Raw genomic sequence first — 18,734 nt, 5'->3', positions numbered from 1 at the left:
TATATAATTTATAATAGCTACATAAAATATATTTTTGACAAACGCTTTCTCAATAAATATATACGAGAACGTAGAAAAATGAGAGGTTCACTATTTACGAATTCATTATATCGAAATTTTATTAATATCCATTTTTACCCAAACCGTGTTTCATTTCTGCTGCGATACGAGACTCATGCTAGACGTAATATATAATACTTCAACGTTTCACTTGTAAGCAGATATGTACAGGATCACAAGTCTTGCCAAAGAAGCTTTCAGGAGCTTACCTATACCTACACGTGCATAGAATTACGTATATGATGGCTATCTTCGGAATACGACGCTCGCAATTACACGCACAACAATGTAATCATGATTAATTGCAGCTGTACTGAATTTCTCGAAACTGCTATCTTTCATTTCTCATTCAGCAACTTCCCAACTCTTTTGAGAGAAAAAGAAAGAGTATAGGAAAAAGGAGATAAGAAGAATATTGACCTTTTTTTCGATGTTATCCAAGACTTTTTCGCAGATCATGCAACATGATAGTTAATTTTCAAATCGCTATTTACATTTATTTATTTTTTGAAGTTACAGATACTTGGAGATTCGATATGAATTTTTATATACTCGCGCGCGCAGTACGCGGTGTTTTCCGACAATGCTATTGTTCAAAAACATTTTTTTAATTATTGCTCAATAACTGTATTACGGTATCATTTTATTATATTCCGTACGAGCCATGAAATTTAAGTAACGATAAATAATTATAAAAATAACATTTTGCTGCAACGCTGTAGTAATATTAATTTGACAAATATTTTCTTGTACCGCCGAGCAAAATTATGTAAATTTTATTTTCGTACACATTCGGCCGTTGTCAAACGCGTCTCGATGATATAACAGACCCAGCGATATAGAAATATGTAGGGTATGTTTACGCGACCTCTCTCTTGCGTCACTTGTACGGAGTTTTATTATGACGCAACGATATCGGTGCTTTCATTGGACAGCTCCAATTTAACGGTGCAAAATGGTAAAGTGGATTTACAAACACGGCAGAGAGTCGATTGCAAGCATATGCACACTTACAGTCTGCCATAGTACGCTTGTGAATAAACGGTATAATTTTTAACAACACAACAATCGAACTCTTACAAAATATTGCGATGCATCCAACAAATTCTGAAGAATTATTTGAAAGCTAAAAAGTAGATAGAATATATGAATAATAAAATGTGTATATATAAAATAAGAGTAATTCAAATTTTAAATACCAAATTTTTAAATTATCTTATATGTATATCTATAACTTTTCTAATTTTTACAATTTTACCATAAAAATAATACTTTATATATTTATTTTTTATAATATGAATTATGCAGAAAAAAACAACTGATTGTAAAAAAATTCAGATAATCAATATTTATTAATATGAATTAAGTACTTAAGACCCAGCTTGACCGTTAAAAGCATTTATTCTCTCTTGTTGTGTAATTACATTTATGGTTATAAATTCGAAACAATTCTTTGTTTAATATTATTAATGCAATATTGAATATGTGAAACATTTTATAATTATGAGTTATTAACGTCAAATGTTTTTATCAATAATATAATGGATAAATATAAAATAAAAATAGACTCTCTACCGTAAAATTTTATATCTTCTATTTCTTTTTGCGATATATTGCCTATATTGGTGTGATTCTGTAATGGAGTTTTTAGATTGCATAGAATGTTTGGAGCAAAAAGCGGATATATATCGTCAGCAACGGCATGCTGAAAACAATGTTGTACTTAGAATGCGCTTTTAATGGTGAGATAAAAGGAGAAAGAGCAGAGAGAGAGAGAGAGAGAGAGAGAGATCAATTTAAAGAGGTGCATAAACCAAATGGTTCGAATATCAGGTGATAGTTCGAAAATTTCATTTTAGACGAGGCTGAATGAACTGCATCTATCTCCATTATAAGAGCTACAACGCGCGCGCCTTCGTTTGTTACAATGCAGACATTAGTCTGGATATGATTTATCGACCCATTTTAAAGCTCCGTTACACGCGAATAAAGGGCATTTACCGCTGTTTCAAGTGTAGGTCGGCCGCGAATGCATTATATGTATGCACATACTTAAGAGCTATTAAAAATTGTTACTATACTTCAACACGCCGAAACGATCGATAGCGAAACTCACAAATCAACTCTACTGATAATCTCCAGGCGATAAGCAGTCAAACTATTGAAAAAATAAATACTTCTTCCAGTTTCTTAATTCTGTTTTACGATCTTAAATTTAATGCTTAATATTTTGTGACTCGTTTGTTTTATTTCACGTCGAGAATGTGTTTCTTTGATCTAACACTAATTTTAAAAGTCCTATTTCCGGTTTATTTTTTATTTATGCAATTTTTTCTAATTCTACAATATATGCATATTAAAAAATGCACATATTACGACATATCTTTTACTAAATACATCTTTAAAAATATTTACAAGATTACATACAATTCAAAAGATGTCCTGTAAAGAAGATTTCAATATAAATTTTAATTTTTTCAGAAAGGTATGGAAATAAGTAATTATTTTATGAAAAAAATCAACATTGCTTATTGTAACACCGAAAAAATTGTATTCTTAACTTAAGAATATCCCACTTACATACGTATATAGTATGTTTTTTCCTCTAAAATAAGCGCTGAGACGATCCTCTTAATTTAAGAGGGTAATCATCTAAAAATTAATATATTCTTAAAATGTCTAGAACACAGGGTGTCCTATTTTAAACAATAACCTCAAATATCTCCTGAATGATACATTTTAAAGAAAAATATATTAGAATATAAATATTTTAACAAATTTGTTTGCTCGTAAACCCTTGTCTCTTTTTATTATTAGTTTAAAGAAAAATGTTTCAGATGAAATTTGCATAGTTTTAAGGGGGACAAATAATGGTAAAAAATGATATTTTTACAATTATACATCGCGCTGTAAGCCCCGCTTGGACAAAAAACGAGCTACGAGACTACAAAATAAATGTTTCTTAGCCACTGTTAGCTACTTGCTTTATCACTGGTCGATGCTCTCCTTCCATACGCATTGACAATTCATCAGATCATAATGTGTAACAATCTTACGTTTCTGTCAGAAACGTAAGAATTAATGCCGCTCACGATCCATTTGTCGACTTTTAAATTACGCTAGCTCGTTAAACTTTACATCACGTAATTGTACCTGCGACGTTTAGCACTAAACGTGCTTATCTAATTACGAATTTTACTTTTCCTACAAAGATCATGGCTCGTGTTATGGCTGAAAAATATACGACCATATTTAGTGTTAAATGTGCCCCGTGAATACGAGCCTTTGTTTCAGTCGGTTCACGTATACTGTAACCTGCACGCAAAATTGCCTTGATTACTTTAACAAGTACGCTTTTTAACATGATATAGGGGAATAGCGCGATGTAGAAACCTTCGTAGATGTTAAAGAATTAATGAGAGCTGTTACAACGCGTTCGCATAGCGGTAAAAGGTTAAATGGAGAGATGATGAAGTATAAGGCCAACAGAGCGACAGATTGTGAGACAAAACAATAGCCGCATTATTCCATGATAAATAAAAATTAAATTCTAATTTCATGTTATAATATCTGCTAGTAATATATGTTTTCACTATTTTAGGAATATATGACAACCAAACAAATGTTGACAATTCACTCATTATACATACGCACACGCACACGCACACAATTAAATTATCTACTTAAAAGAAACAAACACAGACATACTCTTTTACTATATATCGATTCACTCAATTGTTACTTCACGGTCTTTTGGAAAAACAAGAAAGTCAATTATTACGTTAATGTCTCCAACAGATTTTCTTTATTGCTAATCAATTATTTTCGCTACAATAACGCTCGCCTACCACCCTTATACTTTTTTGTTTCCTCTTTTTCTCTTCAATTACCTGTAACGGACGTTTAATCCTTGATATCTACTATATCACCAACATTCCTACGAAAAACTAGAGTTTCTCATTTATTTCTTGCAAACATTTTATAAGAAATGCGGCCTGCATGTACGTATTTACCGAAGAATGCAATGTACACTAATGCAAATCTCTACAAACGACTCATGCTTTCCTTTACGAAATATTACATGTACACACACATATATCATATATATATACATATACATATAGATCCTATTCTATACATTATAACCTTATTATTAAATCCACGTTCTATTAAAAAAAATATTCAGCAACACATATATAAATATATATTCGTATTGTTACAAAAAAAAGACTGCGCCACTTAATCGTTTTTGTTATATACAAATTTTTGATTTTCAAAACATTGCATTATCTAATTTTTCATGTTTTAAAAATTATGTATAAAATAGTCCCAAAAGTATATATCATAATAAACACATGGATTAGCCAGTAATACATTCAATTATGTATCGATACTATCATTTTATAATTTCTAATATGATTCGTATCAAGTAGAATTGTGCTAAAGTATGAAACATTAAAAACACGATTCTAATATCTTCTTTCAAAACTGTTACAAAGTAATCACATATTGGCGCTACAGTTTATTAATGTATTAACTGGCAAAAATATTATATAGAATAAAGTAAAAATTATTTTCAAAGATACGCGTAAATATACATTTTCAGGCATTTTCTGGATTGCATCCCTTGCCATTGCGATGTATAAATTATTCTGCTCACATCCCAAAAGCGCGGAAGTGATTTATACTGGTAACTCATAGGAGTGCATATTATTCTTGGTTGTAATATCACGTTGTCAATATTTACGACTGGCATCAGACAATGTCTCAAGTCTGCAATAATTTAAACTTATCTTGTATATGTAGTAGATGTATTTTGCAATATATGTAAAGTCAAAGATTCTATAACTGACAATAAGATAGTTAAATGTTAATTTAATCAAATTTTTTTCTTTAAAAACATTTACACCAATACTAAAATATTTTGCAATTAATTGTGATATTTTGTGTGTGATGATATATTATTTTTAAATAACTACAAACTGCAAATCGAAGAAATACAAGTGCAGTAGACAACTAAAATTATACATGTACGCATATATTTCTAAATTTTTGAATAATAAGTTTCTGATATTGTAATTAATCATGATGTTTGCTCATTGCTGATTTGCTCTACCTATCTGATATTTATTTAGAACATTGACAAAGAGTACAAATTTGGAATTTATCATTTATAGCTACACAAGTGATTTCTTCCACGATTCTTTCCACAAACTATAATAGACTCAAAATGAAATATAATTAATATATGATTTTGATAAATGCTTACGAAATCGAAGAGTTGATGGCATCTATTGTTTCTAATTTGAACGATATCTCATTTAGTCAATAATACTTCGCAATCATATTTACGAAACTTCAACGATCAGCAACACTTTTCGTTGCAGAAACAATCGCCGATTGGAAAGCGATAATCCTCGTGAGCGAAGAATCGGCATTTCTCGAGCACGATTTCGCAACGGATACTTCGTCTATATATAGATATATTATGGATTACTGCAATGACGGCTGCTACGCCGATAGCTTTTTCCGGTTTAGTCGGATTGTACGCGTCATAAATTACGAGCTGTTTCAAAAACCTACTACGCGTAGATTCGACACACGGGCGGGCAATCTCCTTGGTATATGCCACGCTTTTCACGCTTTTTCGTATTCTTACCCCACATCCTTACATTCAATTCGCAATCTGTTCAATACCACAAATTCTGATTTACGATAACCAAAACTTTGACGTGGAAACGTCTATGAGAATATTACTCTTGATTTTAAATAAATCTTAATATGACATTATATAATATGCACGGATTTTTTTTATAAACGTTAACAAAACAAAGACGTTCATTGCATAATAAGATGTCATCAGTGCAATTTGTTAAAATTACGAAACTTTGTAATAACAAGACTTCTTTCTGAATATACATAAAAAGACAGGAATATTAAATAAAATTTTGATTTTAATCTTGAATTCACTTCTTCTTTAAAGTATCAAGATGCAGATATACCTAATATTATTTCATTATATATATATATATATAACCATGCAGATCCGTCAGGTCAGTATAGCATTTTAAAAGACGTCTTGTACTCAACTTATTATATAATTACAAACATTATATACGTATATGTATGTTACATTTAACAAATTAATGTATTCTCAGAACAAAAGGTCAATTTTTATCTACATATATTCAATGATTCCAACAAGGAGGTATTCGCAAATTGTTACTTGATCGCGTCTTTATAGAAGATCAAAATGCTCTCAAATTTTAAATTCTAATTCTCAAGTAATAAAAGGATAGGAAGAACATCAGGATGACGAAGTTGAGAAAGTTCCTTGCGCACTTAGCAATGGCGAGTCATTCGAAGAACACCGACTAAATTACTACAGCAATTTTCGGAATTAATGTCTGCAAACGATAAAGAGATGGAGGCGTAGATGAGATAAATCCTCTTAATTTACCGTAACTCCATTTCTAGTCGGAACTTTAGCAGATAGGCGATTACGATGCAGATGTTACTAACTTTTGACATTTTACTATATTTCGACATTTTACTCGATATAATAGCTCGATCCATCCATCATTGTTTCATTACAAAGATTTCAATGAGCATTATTGCTGTCGTGTTGATTTATTAGATTCATTATCGTTGTCATTGCGTTAGTAATGATCCGATTTAATGCATCGATCTCGTCAGATCATTTGATGCTATCAGACGCGCGGATGACGTGCGAACCAAGTGGATAGCTCTGATAAATTACAATTGCGCGCTCTCTGCTGTATTTGATCATGAATTATGCAAATTTTATCCTGCCACTCGATATATTGGTAATAATATCGAAAAAATTTTAATAAACTATTTTTTTTAAACAAGAAAATATATGACAAATGATATTTTAAAAATGAAAACGTTTTCTTTTATACGTTACATTATATATTTTTAATGAATGTGAATTAGAACTTTTTGCCATTTATCTCAGAAAACTAATACTAAGATATGATAGTGATTCACTCCAAGCTACAAAACGATGAACACTTACCTTAAAAATGTTTATAAAAATTCCAAGTCAGCTTCTGGTTTTGAAACTGTAGTAGCGCAGCGTAGAGAATTGTATTTTTTTGCCGTGTTGTGTTTTAACTGCTGCTATGGCCTGTGGTAAAAAAAAAAAATAATTTTTAAGGATAAAACTTATATAAACGCTGGCAATATTAATTTTAAAAATCGCCTAAAGTCAGAGTTCTATAAATAACGTTGTAACGCTTATATATACATATATTCATTATTTATTTTATATTAATAAACCAAACAAGCTATGACGAACGATAAACTAATATTTTTATATATTCGCGAGATTTGCTGATTGCAAGGTAATGTCTCTATTGCATTCGGGAAATAATCGCTTTTTAAAGCGATTTACAATACATATCGATAGACCTCTGATGGCGGATCAGAGTAATATTCTAGTCTATTTCAAAAATTATATCTAATGGAAATGAATTAGTTTTGTTAAACGTTTACACAAATTATTAGGACATTAACTTTTAGCAACATAATTATGAAATGCGCACAACAAGATAAGTTTTTATGATATAAAATTGTTAAACCCCTTCAAGAACTTTCATACGCATGAACTAATTTCGATTACCTTCTTTTAAAACATAATTATAGTATAGCTAAGTAATATTTACCTAATTTACATAAGTCTGAATTTTGCTCAATTTATACAAACAAATAAGAATCATTTACACTGGTCATAAACTGTTAACTTATGCTGCAATTAAGATACAAGAAATAGATTATTCAGTCGAATGTAAGAATAATTGCCTTCATTCTCTTCATATTCAACTGTGATTAGTCATTTTCTTATACTTTACTACAAAAGTTAACAGTTTACAGCTAGTATAAATGATTCTTAATTGAGGTATATATGTCAAAATAAACAATTTTATATAAAGAATTGTAACTTCTTTGTAAGATTGTAACATTAAACATTCGGTAACTTTAAACATTTTCATTCTTCGATGAGCATTTCTTCTCAATCATCAATCCCTTCGATACCCTCGACACGAACTCTATTACCCGATATCAGATAAAATTCCTTTCATGACACGCGTACGTGGCCATATGCAAGCCAAGGATGACATTTTGCTCGTTCAATATCGCCGACTAAAATATCCTTGCAACGATAGTGATCGACGACAGGATGTCAATGTTGAAGTAACTCAATCGTGGATTTACATATTTGACATGCAAATTTTTTAAATTTTTCATAAACTTTTTGATAAGATCGCGTATCTAACACAAATTATGTGATTAAATTTTTAATCGATAAAACATATTACTCATAAAGTAACCTCAACAAAATACTAAGTTAAGAATGGATATTCAATTTTACATTCTTATTTATAAAAAATATCTAATAAAATGTAAAACGTTAAAATTTATTCAAAATTTAAATTTAATATATTATAATATCAAATAATAAATCTTAAACTTAAACAACATTTTTGCATATCTTATATAGAATACAAATGATTATTTGTAAGTATCAAACTGATATCTTGTCATGCGTTATCATAAATGAAAATTTAACGATGAACTCTTCACTGACTTAAAAATATTAATAAAGTTTAAAAGAACTCTCGATTTGTTTTTAATTAAAAATATTAATTATCTATCTGTATGTGTTATTACGTATAATAATCTGAGTTATATATACGATGCATGAAATAATTAGAAGAAAAAATCATGCTACCATAATTATAAAAAAAAAAAAAGAAATTACTTGCCATGGTACAGCTATAGCATTATATTTATTTATCTAAACGTCTGTCGATCGAGAAAAATTGGGCCGATAAATTCGTGATAAACATACGGAAAGATTAACGTATCCATTGGGTCTACATTTATTTTTATCTAAATGTATCTCCTAGTGCTGAATTTGCAGTTTGACGCAAAAATACGAAAGCAACAACGAAATTTAACACGCCCAGACATCCGTTATCCGATTTATCTAGCACATACTTATCCATTTTAACCCGTTTAACTCTAACATATTTGTTGAAAGACTTCAAAGATATTTATTATTATTAAACTTCGTAATTTATTGTTTATAAAAAACTTTAAACAATATTTATTAATTATCATTGATAACGAAAGTTTGTATCCATCTTTATACGCTTTATCACAAATTTTCGGTAATACTACGTAAAGGAAGTAACTTACTATTATATTCCAACGAAAACATCGCGAGCGAACAACTTAATCAAGAGCATATTTTAGCGGAAATTTTATTAGATACATCGTCTGGAATCTTCGACACGTAGGACAAGGGGAAATTGAAGTTCCACATTTTCTTACTCATCGTTACTTTCAATGAGAGATGCTGGCACAAGGATAATTTAAATCAGAAATCGTAATGACAACGTTTCTCACATTTTATTTTTATTAGACCACAAGAGAAGAAGTCTACAATAAAATATCTGATAACTTGTAATTTATTATGTAAAAACGTAATGTGAAAAAATAAAACTGAGCTAATTGAACATGCAAACGGAAGATAATAAAATTTAAATTTCTGCTCGTTTTCATCATTTACTGTCAAATTTTCTCACCGAGTGAGAAATAAGATTCGCTCTCTCGTTACCAAAAACTTAAATAGTGACAACTAATTATGAGACAAGAGACATGTCTTAAGATCTAAACATGACACTTGTGGCAACATAGTCCATCAAAATTAAAATAAAAATTAAGAACAACGTTATCAGTTCACGCAATCTAATTCGTATTACCTGTATTCTCAAAATATTCGAAAAAGATATACTCAAATATTTACCAAAATGCATCATTGTTCTGTATATAACGCATAGTCTTTAAATTATACAGAAATAAAAATGATAAAAGAACAATAAATAAAAATTCCTTATCATTTTCTATATATTTATCTATTTTTGTAATTGTAGACGTATGTACATATATATTAAAAAGATTATAATCTTATTTTGATTTGTTAAAAAATTATTTGTTCTATAAACGTATAAAGATAGAACTTTTTGTGAAAATTAACTTTAAAAATATTTCACAAATAAAATTGTCGTTGAAACATATGCTTGAATTGAGAATAACCTGCGCGCAGTTATTGATCCAAAAACACAAACCTCTATAAAAAGTGAAATAAAGAATTCAACCACAAATGTATATATAGTGTTATTTTTATTCTATATCTATATATAATCTATATTATATTTTTCTTGTATAAATAATCGAAGACTGCAACTTATACATTCAATTTTATGGAAATTGTGGCGAATGTTTTTGTATTTTCGAAATGATTGGATAAAATGTAGTAAAAAAATACTCTTAGAATTTCATTTCGAAAGAGACAAAATGTACGTGTATACATGTATTTATAGTGTATATATATATATATATATATGTGTGTGTGTGTGTGTGTGTGTGTGTGTGTGTGTGTGTGTTTTATACACGTAAACACACACACTGATGCAGCTATAGTAAAACCGATTTAAAAAACTTATAAAAAATGAATATCAAACTTCAATTATGTCACACACAATTGCAAACTTTGATTCCCTACAAAACAACGCGAATATTAAAATATCTTTGAAAAATTTATTTAACTTAAATTACCAAGTAAAATAACATTTACAATGCACACGGTACATACATTTAACGTGTATTGTGAAAAAAATATTTATACTTTTGGTCGTTTAAGTTCAAACATATATTACAATTGAAGAATATAAAAAGTGGCATTTGTTCAAGTTTCTGCCTGAAAATAATTCGGAATGTAAATTGATATTTTACAAACACTACATTTGATTATGTATACGATACGATACGATTTTCTTTGGCACTATAATCTGCGGCAGCTGCTTACCATTCTATTTTTATTAATCGAGCAAGTTGTCCGAGCTTAAATTATTCAGATTAACATATATAATAAGAGGAAAGCCTCAAGCTCGACGAGCAGTCGATTTCGAAAATGACTTGGCACCCTTGGAAAATAGTTATTTAATACGAAGGTACACTAGGTAGTGGAGTGTGGTCTAACCAGTTTGTTTGCCAGGCTCAGACCTGTGTGGTCAATTCTCGAGGGACTGATTTGTCAGTGGCGAAGGTGGTTTTCCGGTTTTCTCACTATGACCACATCGAAATATTGTATTCAACGTTACAACATTCGCAAAATCGACACTATAGAGCTATAATTTGGATAATAGGAAAGATGATACTGGTTTTTAAAATATAAATAATGATATTGTACATTTTTCACAAAATAAGAATGTTAGAATCAAAAGTTAATATTGTCTTGAAAATGAAAATAAATATTTGTTTTAATGACATTCCAATCGTAAAAAATAGGAAACTATAAATATTTCTTCGTTTAATGTTAATTTAGATAATTATTATACATATAATATAACTGTTATATAACTATTATAACTGCATTTTTATATAACTAGATTTGTATAAATAAATATTAATTTTAATCAATAATTATTGCTTTCAGACATACGTGAGATTTTATGTAAAAATTTGACTATTTTTATAGGAATTAATACATTAATGCGGTGTTTACCTATCCGTTAAAATGAGATAATAACTCCATTATACCGCGTTGTATTAAATATTAAAAAGTCTCTTTTGATATGTACCGCGAAGTACAAGAGAGCTTTCATCTATGTAGTAATAAAATTTCGTTAATTCCATTAAAAGCTAATTTGAGAGAGAGCCAACAGTAAAAAGCCGCTTTGCATAGTAAAGTAGAATATATATGTTGCTGTATACACATCATTTTAACAACTAACAAATTCAAAACTTTGAAAACTTGAAGTTGTAGAAATATAGCTTAATATTTTATTGTTTACATTACACAATGACATAAATATCTATTTCAATTTAGTAATTAAGAAATTATTCTGTCTCAAGTAAATTTAATTAAATCTACTTGAAATATATATATTATATGAAATTAAGTAATTTAATCTCTTTGTCTCTTCCTAGCTCTGTCTCTGCATGTACATGCAAATATATAATAAATTAAACTATTTTAACTTGAATATCATATGAAAATATGAATATCATATACGTCTACAAAATATGTGGTGTGTGAATATATCTGGATGATACAACATTATAATTAAAATATAAGTTTCGATACATCTCATTTATACATCTTTAAAAAATATTAATTAAAAATTAAATATAATTAAATCGTAAAGCAAAATTTTCATATTTTTAATTTTCATAGTGCACAATAGTAGATTTTAAAAAAGTATGCTTGCGAATAAAACAAGTATCACGATTATGCGTTATAATATTGCATAGTAATCGCAATTCAAAGCGACGCGACGCGACGCAGCGTCAGTCGCTACCGATATTTTATGACTTCGTTCTCTGCACTGCGTAAAATATTTCATTACGCGGCCTTAGTTATATCAAACTACAAGGCACATCGATGGTATGACCAAGACGGATTAAACGAGGGCGTGTTTTGGCTTTGGGCTCTCTGCGACACAGCGCGACACAGTAGCGGTTTGCGTCGCGAAAATAAATCTGTTGCAATCACACGCGTATGTTATAGCTATAATTGATTACGGTATATGTATTTATCTAATATATATATCGACTATTTATAGCATAAAAAATATTGTATATTAAAAAATAAAATTTTAAAAACGAAGAAATCATTACTTATATTTAGTTAAAGGGCGTAAAAAGAGAAAAAATTACTGAAAATTTTCAATGTTCCATGATTTTGTCAACGATTGTTAACAAATTTTTAATATGTTTTCTTACCTCTTCTTAAAAATCGATAAAAATATTAATTTCCAATTGCAAAGAATTCCAGTAACTCGTCCTTAATCTGCCGTTTTTCTTACAAAAGTTTAATATTATTTTAAAATTTAATATTTTTCTCCTCCTTTTTATAAATTTATTCGGTTCCTTCAATTCTACCCTTCATTTCTACTGTAAGAAAAAAAAAAAAAAGAAAAACAGTAGGGTTACCAACTCTACAAAATCGATTCTATTTGAAAAAAGTCGCAAATTACTGCAGTCGATACGTTTAGAAAATTATCAATTTCCTAGCTATTTTGCTTCGAGTAACACTCGGTAGAGGTCGTCGTTGCAGGGAGAAATTCCGTAAAATCACTAGCGCCGCGCGCAGAAGAAAAAGTCGAACCGGAATGGCCGGATACCGAGAGCAGCGCGCCGCGCGCGTCTTCAGTACATACGTATATCCGGGAGAACATAACCTCGAAGAAGGGATAGATAACCCACTATCTACGGATGAACTGTCAAGTCAATTCCGGTGTATAGAGGGGCGGTGTTTTGCGATCGTGAGGAGAGGCTGGGAAATTCGTGTAGACTGACCAGAGTCCGCGAATTTCCGTACACGGTCGCTCGAACGACAGAGTCTTGTCTTGTTTAATAAAGTTTAATCGACGACCGCGCCCGTCGAGCCCGCGTGCCCCTCAAGTTCGTCTCAAGTATACACTGATTCATCGATATTCGACATCCTACGCAATCGTCTCTTGAGACATTTTCGTTTACTAATAGTAAGAGTAAGTGCGAAATGACGGAGGTCCACAACTTGGGTGTCGATGCCATCAGCTGTCACGCGTGGAACAGAGATAAAACTGGTAGGATCACCACCCTTTGTCTCTAATAGATAACTGTTTGATTGAATTAGTAGATATATAATTAAGCCATTGTCACAGAGGTTGCCATATGCCCAAACAACAATGAGATCCAAGTGCACAAACGTACTTCATCCGGATGGAAGTTACTCGAGACCTTGGAGGAGCATCACATGGCTGTCATGGGAATCGACTGGGCGCCAAAAACTAATCGTATAGTCACCTGTTCTGCAGACAAGAACGCCTATGTATGGACTCAGAAAGAAGACGGCAAGTGGGATCCCGCTTGGGTTCTCTTGCGAATAAATCGAGCCGCTACTTGTGTAAAATGGTCTCCTTCAGGTATATCCTCTATGTTCCTTTGAAAGAATTTATCCCAAGTTTGTTACAGCTCTGTACACAGACTCGGTCATTACAGAAAATAAATTTGCTGTGGGTTCCGGAGGACGAGTTATAGCTGTTTGTTACTTCGTATCAGAGAATAATTGGTGGTTATGTAAACATATTAAGCGTCCATTGAGGTCTACGGTAACTACTGTTGATTGGCATCCCAACAATAAGGTTCTGGTAGCAGGATCGACGGACTATAAAGTCCGTGTCTTCAGTGCATTTATCAGTGATATGGAGGATGCTCCTAGTACTAGTCCTTGGGGACAGAGTAATACCTTAGGAACATTGTTGGCTGAGTTTCCTAATACACCCAATGGAGGTAAAACTATCATCTTTTATTCTATTTTACATTTTAATTCTTTTTGTCATTTGAAATATATGTAAATTATAAATTCTATCATTATAAAGAATTGACATTTCAATCGTTGCTTTCATAGGTGGTTGGATACATTCAGTAGCATTTAGTCCATGTGGCAATAAAATCTGTTGGGTAGCGCACAACTCGTCTGTGTGTGTCGCTGACGCTACTAAAGGATATGCAGTCATGAGACTATATACAGAGCATTTACCATTTTTAAGTTGCATTTGGATAGGTTCTAATAACATTGTTGCCGCTGTAAGTAACTTTTTTAAGAGATTATCTTTTAGATTACTCGCGAGAGTACACTAATTTAGTACACTAATCGTGGTGACTCTCTCTCTCTCCTTCCTTCTTTCTCGTAGGGACATAGCTGTATGCCAATGTTATATTCCATAGACGACAACGGACAAATATATTTTGTCTCAAAGTTAGACAACACGCAAAAAAAGGAGATTGCCGGATTATCTGCTATGCGAAAATTCCAATCACTAGATCGACAAGCGAGAAACGAGACGAACGATAATGCTTTGGATAGCATACATCAAAACACAATCAACTGTGTGCGCCGAGTATCTGATTATGAATTTAGCACAAGCAGTTTAGACGGACAACTTGTAGTTTGGGACTTGAAGGTAATTTGTATCACGTATATTTTAATTAATATTAATAATGTACTTTTTTTTCTAATTGATTTTTGTCTTTATCAAGCTTCTAGAGAATTCCATTGCTGGTCTCAAGATAGTGTAAGCATGAAACTTTTTTTATATTGCAAAGATCAGAGAGATATTACATCCAATACAACGATGTATAAATGTTAAAATAAATACTATACAATTTCTCATTAAAATTAATTGCCTCATTAAATTTCCCACGTCATACCTATCCTCTTGAAAAGAAAAAAAGTGTCATCTACTCCTTATTACGGTACGTGAAGATGATCCAATAACGCAAATTCTGTAAGAAGGTAACATTGGCGAGATTGACGTCGTTCGAACGTCACCAACGAATACAAGGTGTCGGAAAAGTCTGAATCAGTGATTCAGTTACCTTATTATTTACATGGTTTTACCAATATTATCTAATATTTTGACGATGTGATTAGAGGTAAATGCCAAATTTTTAATAAAAAGAATTGACATATTCCCTAATGATGGAAAATATAAATTCTACTGAAGAGAGATAAATCAAGATATTTAAGAGGTCTCAATAAATGAAGTATTTAAAGCGTAGAAAAATAGAAAATCGATAAATTAAACCGCATGTTCTATTTTTATCAGAAGAATAATTATCGCATAAAATGAAAAAATCTTTATTCTCATATCGAAAATCGAGATTTAACTCTTTTATATCGCCCGTTAATACGAATGTTGCCATTTCGTATAAAAATTGAAGATATGACACTCAATTCCTTTATTGTGATTTATAAGATTATATATATATATATATATATATAGGGTATATAAAATTGAAAGGGGTATATAAAATTGCGAGGCGGGCGATTCCGCTCGAACGGTTCGCCATCGTGGCAGGCGTAAAGTACCTAGCTGGCACGCGCGCCAGGAAGGCAGCCGATAAGTGAGGGTGGGGAAGAGGCAACCGGATAAGTTGAGCAACGACAGCGGACAGCAAGTCGCGAATATCGATTCAGTCTCGCGCAAACTACCCTTACGTGTGCAACGGCAGCGGCGCGCTCAAGTCTCTTGCCATGCTCGCACCCTGCCCGCAGTGGCATTGTTATAATTGCCCTGTATTGTACGTCCACCACCACGTAAACCAACGTAAACAGAGACCGAGACGTACGCAGGAATATCGTTGATACGAGGCATTACGAGGTAGCTTGGCATCGTCCAACATCATCGTCAATGTCAGCGCAGTGCACCGCGGATATCTCGTGAATTACGTGTTGCGGGTTAGTCGCCGCGCCGATTATTGATTCTCTCGCTCGCGGCTAACTGAAATTGTGTGCTTTTATTTCCCTTTCGCTTCTGTTTCGGAAGCCGAGGTACAAGGATTATATCGAGTAGAATACAATAATCGCTAATAATGACGCCTCTCGCGCGCGCGCGCGCGCGCGCTGAGAAATAGAAGGATAAATAGCGTAGAGATAAATCTCGACATGGATGCGCGCGAGTGCGCGCGCGCGCGCACGCCGCACACATGCTATCAATTATCATCATCATCATCATCCCTTCGTGTGCGCTGCTTCTCTGAAAGCTGTTGAAATAAGCGCGTCGTCGCCGCGCCGCGCCGCGCCGCGCCGCGCCGGTGCGCGGCGTTCGTCCTCATTCGTGCGAGGAAGTGCTATATCAGATCGGGTCGAATATGACGCGGTCCCGTCGTCCTCGGATCGTATCGTATTACTCTTGACTACGAAGCGCGGACGCAATTGGATCCGACAACAAGTGCAGAACGAGACGAGAGTGCGCCTCATCGAGATATCATGTCTTCGATATCGGCGCAGGGCGTCGTCGAGCGTGCCAGCGCCGAACTGACCAAACGAATCAATGGCCTGGGATTACGGACGTCGAAGCATCATGGTCGGTGTTGCGAAACACATTTCCTCTTCGTTCCCATATATACCCTTTAATCTTATTCTTCTTTATTACTACCTCCTACATATAGCCCTCGTATATAGTATAACATCATGCGCCCGTTCGACCTTTTTCTTTGCCCTCATCGCCGCGGATCGCGGTTTATCTTCCGCTTGAACGGTGCGGTGATAAAAAAAAATATATAAGTCGCCAAGGATTGCCGATCCCGCTCGGCGCTTCTCGAACCCCTTCGACTCGGTCCCACCGATTACATATTACGTAATTGCGATATATAGGGATCGATCTCTTATTAATGCGAAAGCATTCGCTCTCCTCCTTTTATCTATCGCGTTCGAACGACGCGACGTGTTTATTATTACGTCGAGCGCAATATTTTTTTCTAGAATTTATTAAGCGAGACAACCACTACTAAAACTTACTAACTTTCGTCGTCGCGATTGTAACTGCAACGAAATCGATAGCACACATCCTCGTACACGCAAAAATATTAGCGGCGATAGCTTACTGTGTAAGCTCGCGCGAATATAACGGCACGTTTTTAGAGCCATATATTTAATCGGCCATTTAGCTTTACATTAATCGTGGCTACTTCCTCGATCGATGAGAAAATCACATTGTCATGTATCAGAATCGAATAAATTCTGTTCTAAATGCCTTTCATTTCTCTTGCTAATTGTGATAGTGTGTCGTGTTATTTATTTCGCCGCGATTAATCGCGCTACGTTCAAAAACGCGCCGTCTTTGCGCCGAACGCATTATTTATATATATATAGATATACTTAGGGCTGATTGTTCCATCTTTGATAAAATTTCGCGCACATGATCTTGCTACTTACCTACTTATACGTAAACTTTACCAAAAGATCGAACAATCGGTCTTTATAAAAATATGCAAATAGGAAAAATTAGAAAAAAATATCTATGGAAAACACTGGGCCAGGACGACGAAATCGTAATCGGCCTATATATAGTTAGAGAGTATCTATAATGGCCATAGGTGCATACAAGCGCTGGCAATACGGCTAATTGTAAAAACAATTATTGACTACTTATTTAATCATTGATTCGAGAAATACGATTCAATATTAACTTCAAAATTGAAGTCGTGTATTTATAAATATAATTTCATTTCTTTTATTTTTTATGCGATGCATGTATCATGCTTTTTAGGCCTAAATATTTAATTGTCGGACCAAAGTAATTTGAATCACACACATTTAGAATCACAATTGAGTCCATTTGTGTCACTAATATATCAGATATTATTATACAAAGACATTTATTTTCTCAACTGACGTTTGTTAAATATTTGGAAAGAATTGTTTTCTTGAATAATAGACAATTATAAATACGGGGGGAATACAATTCGCTTCATAAATGCATGTTAAAAATGCGTACAAAAATCTCATGTAAAATTTCGCCATTGCATCAAAAAATCTAATTACTTAAATAATTACAATTGATTTTATCGCAATTTATATACAAGATAAACTCAATAGAGTACAGTTGCTAAAAATAAAAATAATACAAGATAAATGGTAACAGGAAATAGCGGTGCACCACCGCGAACCAAATTACAGCTCGGAAAAACAAGAAAATTCCAAGAATCTGAAATAATCTAATATAATGTTAGATTTTTCGCTAATGTAGAGAAAATTACTACAATACAATTATATTATCACTCACTCACTCTCTCTCTCTCTCTCTCTCTCT

At 32.5% G+C, this 18,734-nt stretch overlaps 2 protein-coding genes across 3 annotated transcripts in view; both read left to right on the top strand.

Moving 5' to 3' along the window:
• The first annotated feature begins 13,334 nt into the window (after positions 1 to 13,334).
• Positions 13,335 to 15,266, top strand: Arpc1 (Actin-related protein 2/3 complex, subunit 1A). Its single transcript, XM_018549218.1, has 6 exons — positions 13,335 to 13,721; positions 13,800 to 14,060; positions 14,137 to 14,427; positions 14,546 to 14,724; positions 14,832 to 15,101; positions 15,178 to 15,266. Exons 1-6 carry the CDS (start codon positions 13,655 to 13,657, stop codon positions 15,214 to 15,216), a joined length of 1,107 nt encoding a protein of 368 aa, XP_018404720.1. The 5' UTR covers positions 13,335 to 13,654; the 3' UTR covers positions 15,217 to 15,266.
• Positions 15,267 to 16,132: 866 nt separating this feature from the next.
• Positions 16,133 to 18,734, top strand: part of LOC108781272 (F-box/LRR-repeat protein 16) — an 8,585-nt gene continuing 5,983 nt past the window's right edge. The window contains exon 1 of one of the 2 annotated variants that reach the window (XM_018549196.1): positions 16,133 to 16,301. Coding sequence is in view for 1 of the 2 variants with exons in the window: in XM_018549195.1 (XP_018404697.1) it covers positions 16,910 to 17,006 (97 nt within the window). In the remaining variant the exon portion in view is untranslated. Of the gene's footprint in view, positions 17,007 to 18,734 lie in introns of both variants that reach the window. The other variant, XM_018549195.1, reaches the window with a different exon arrangement.

The sequence above is a fragment of the Cyphomyrmex costatus genome, unplaced genomic scaffold (assembly GCF_001594065.2).
Source record: "Cyphomyrmex costatus isolate MS0001 unplaced genomic scaffold, Ccosl1.0 scaffold8, whole genome shotgun sequence".
In the NCBI taxonomy this organism is placed as follows: domain Eukaryota; kingdom Metazoa; phylum Arthropoda; class Insecta; order Hymenoptera; family Formicidae; genus Cyphomyrmex; species Cyphomyrmex costatus.
Note: the sequence above shows the minus strand (reverse complement) of the source record. Positions and strands in the feature narration are given on the sequence as shown.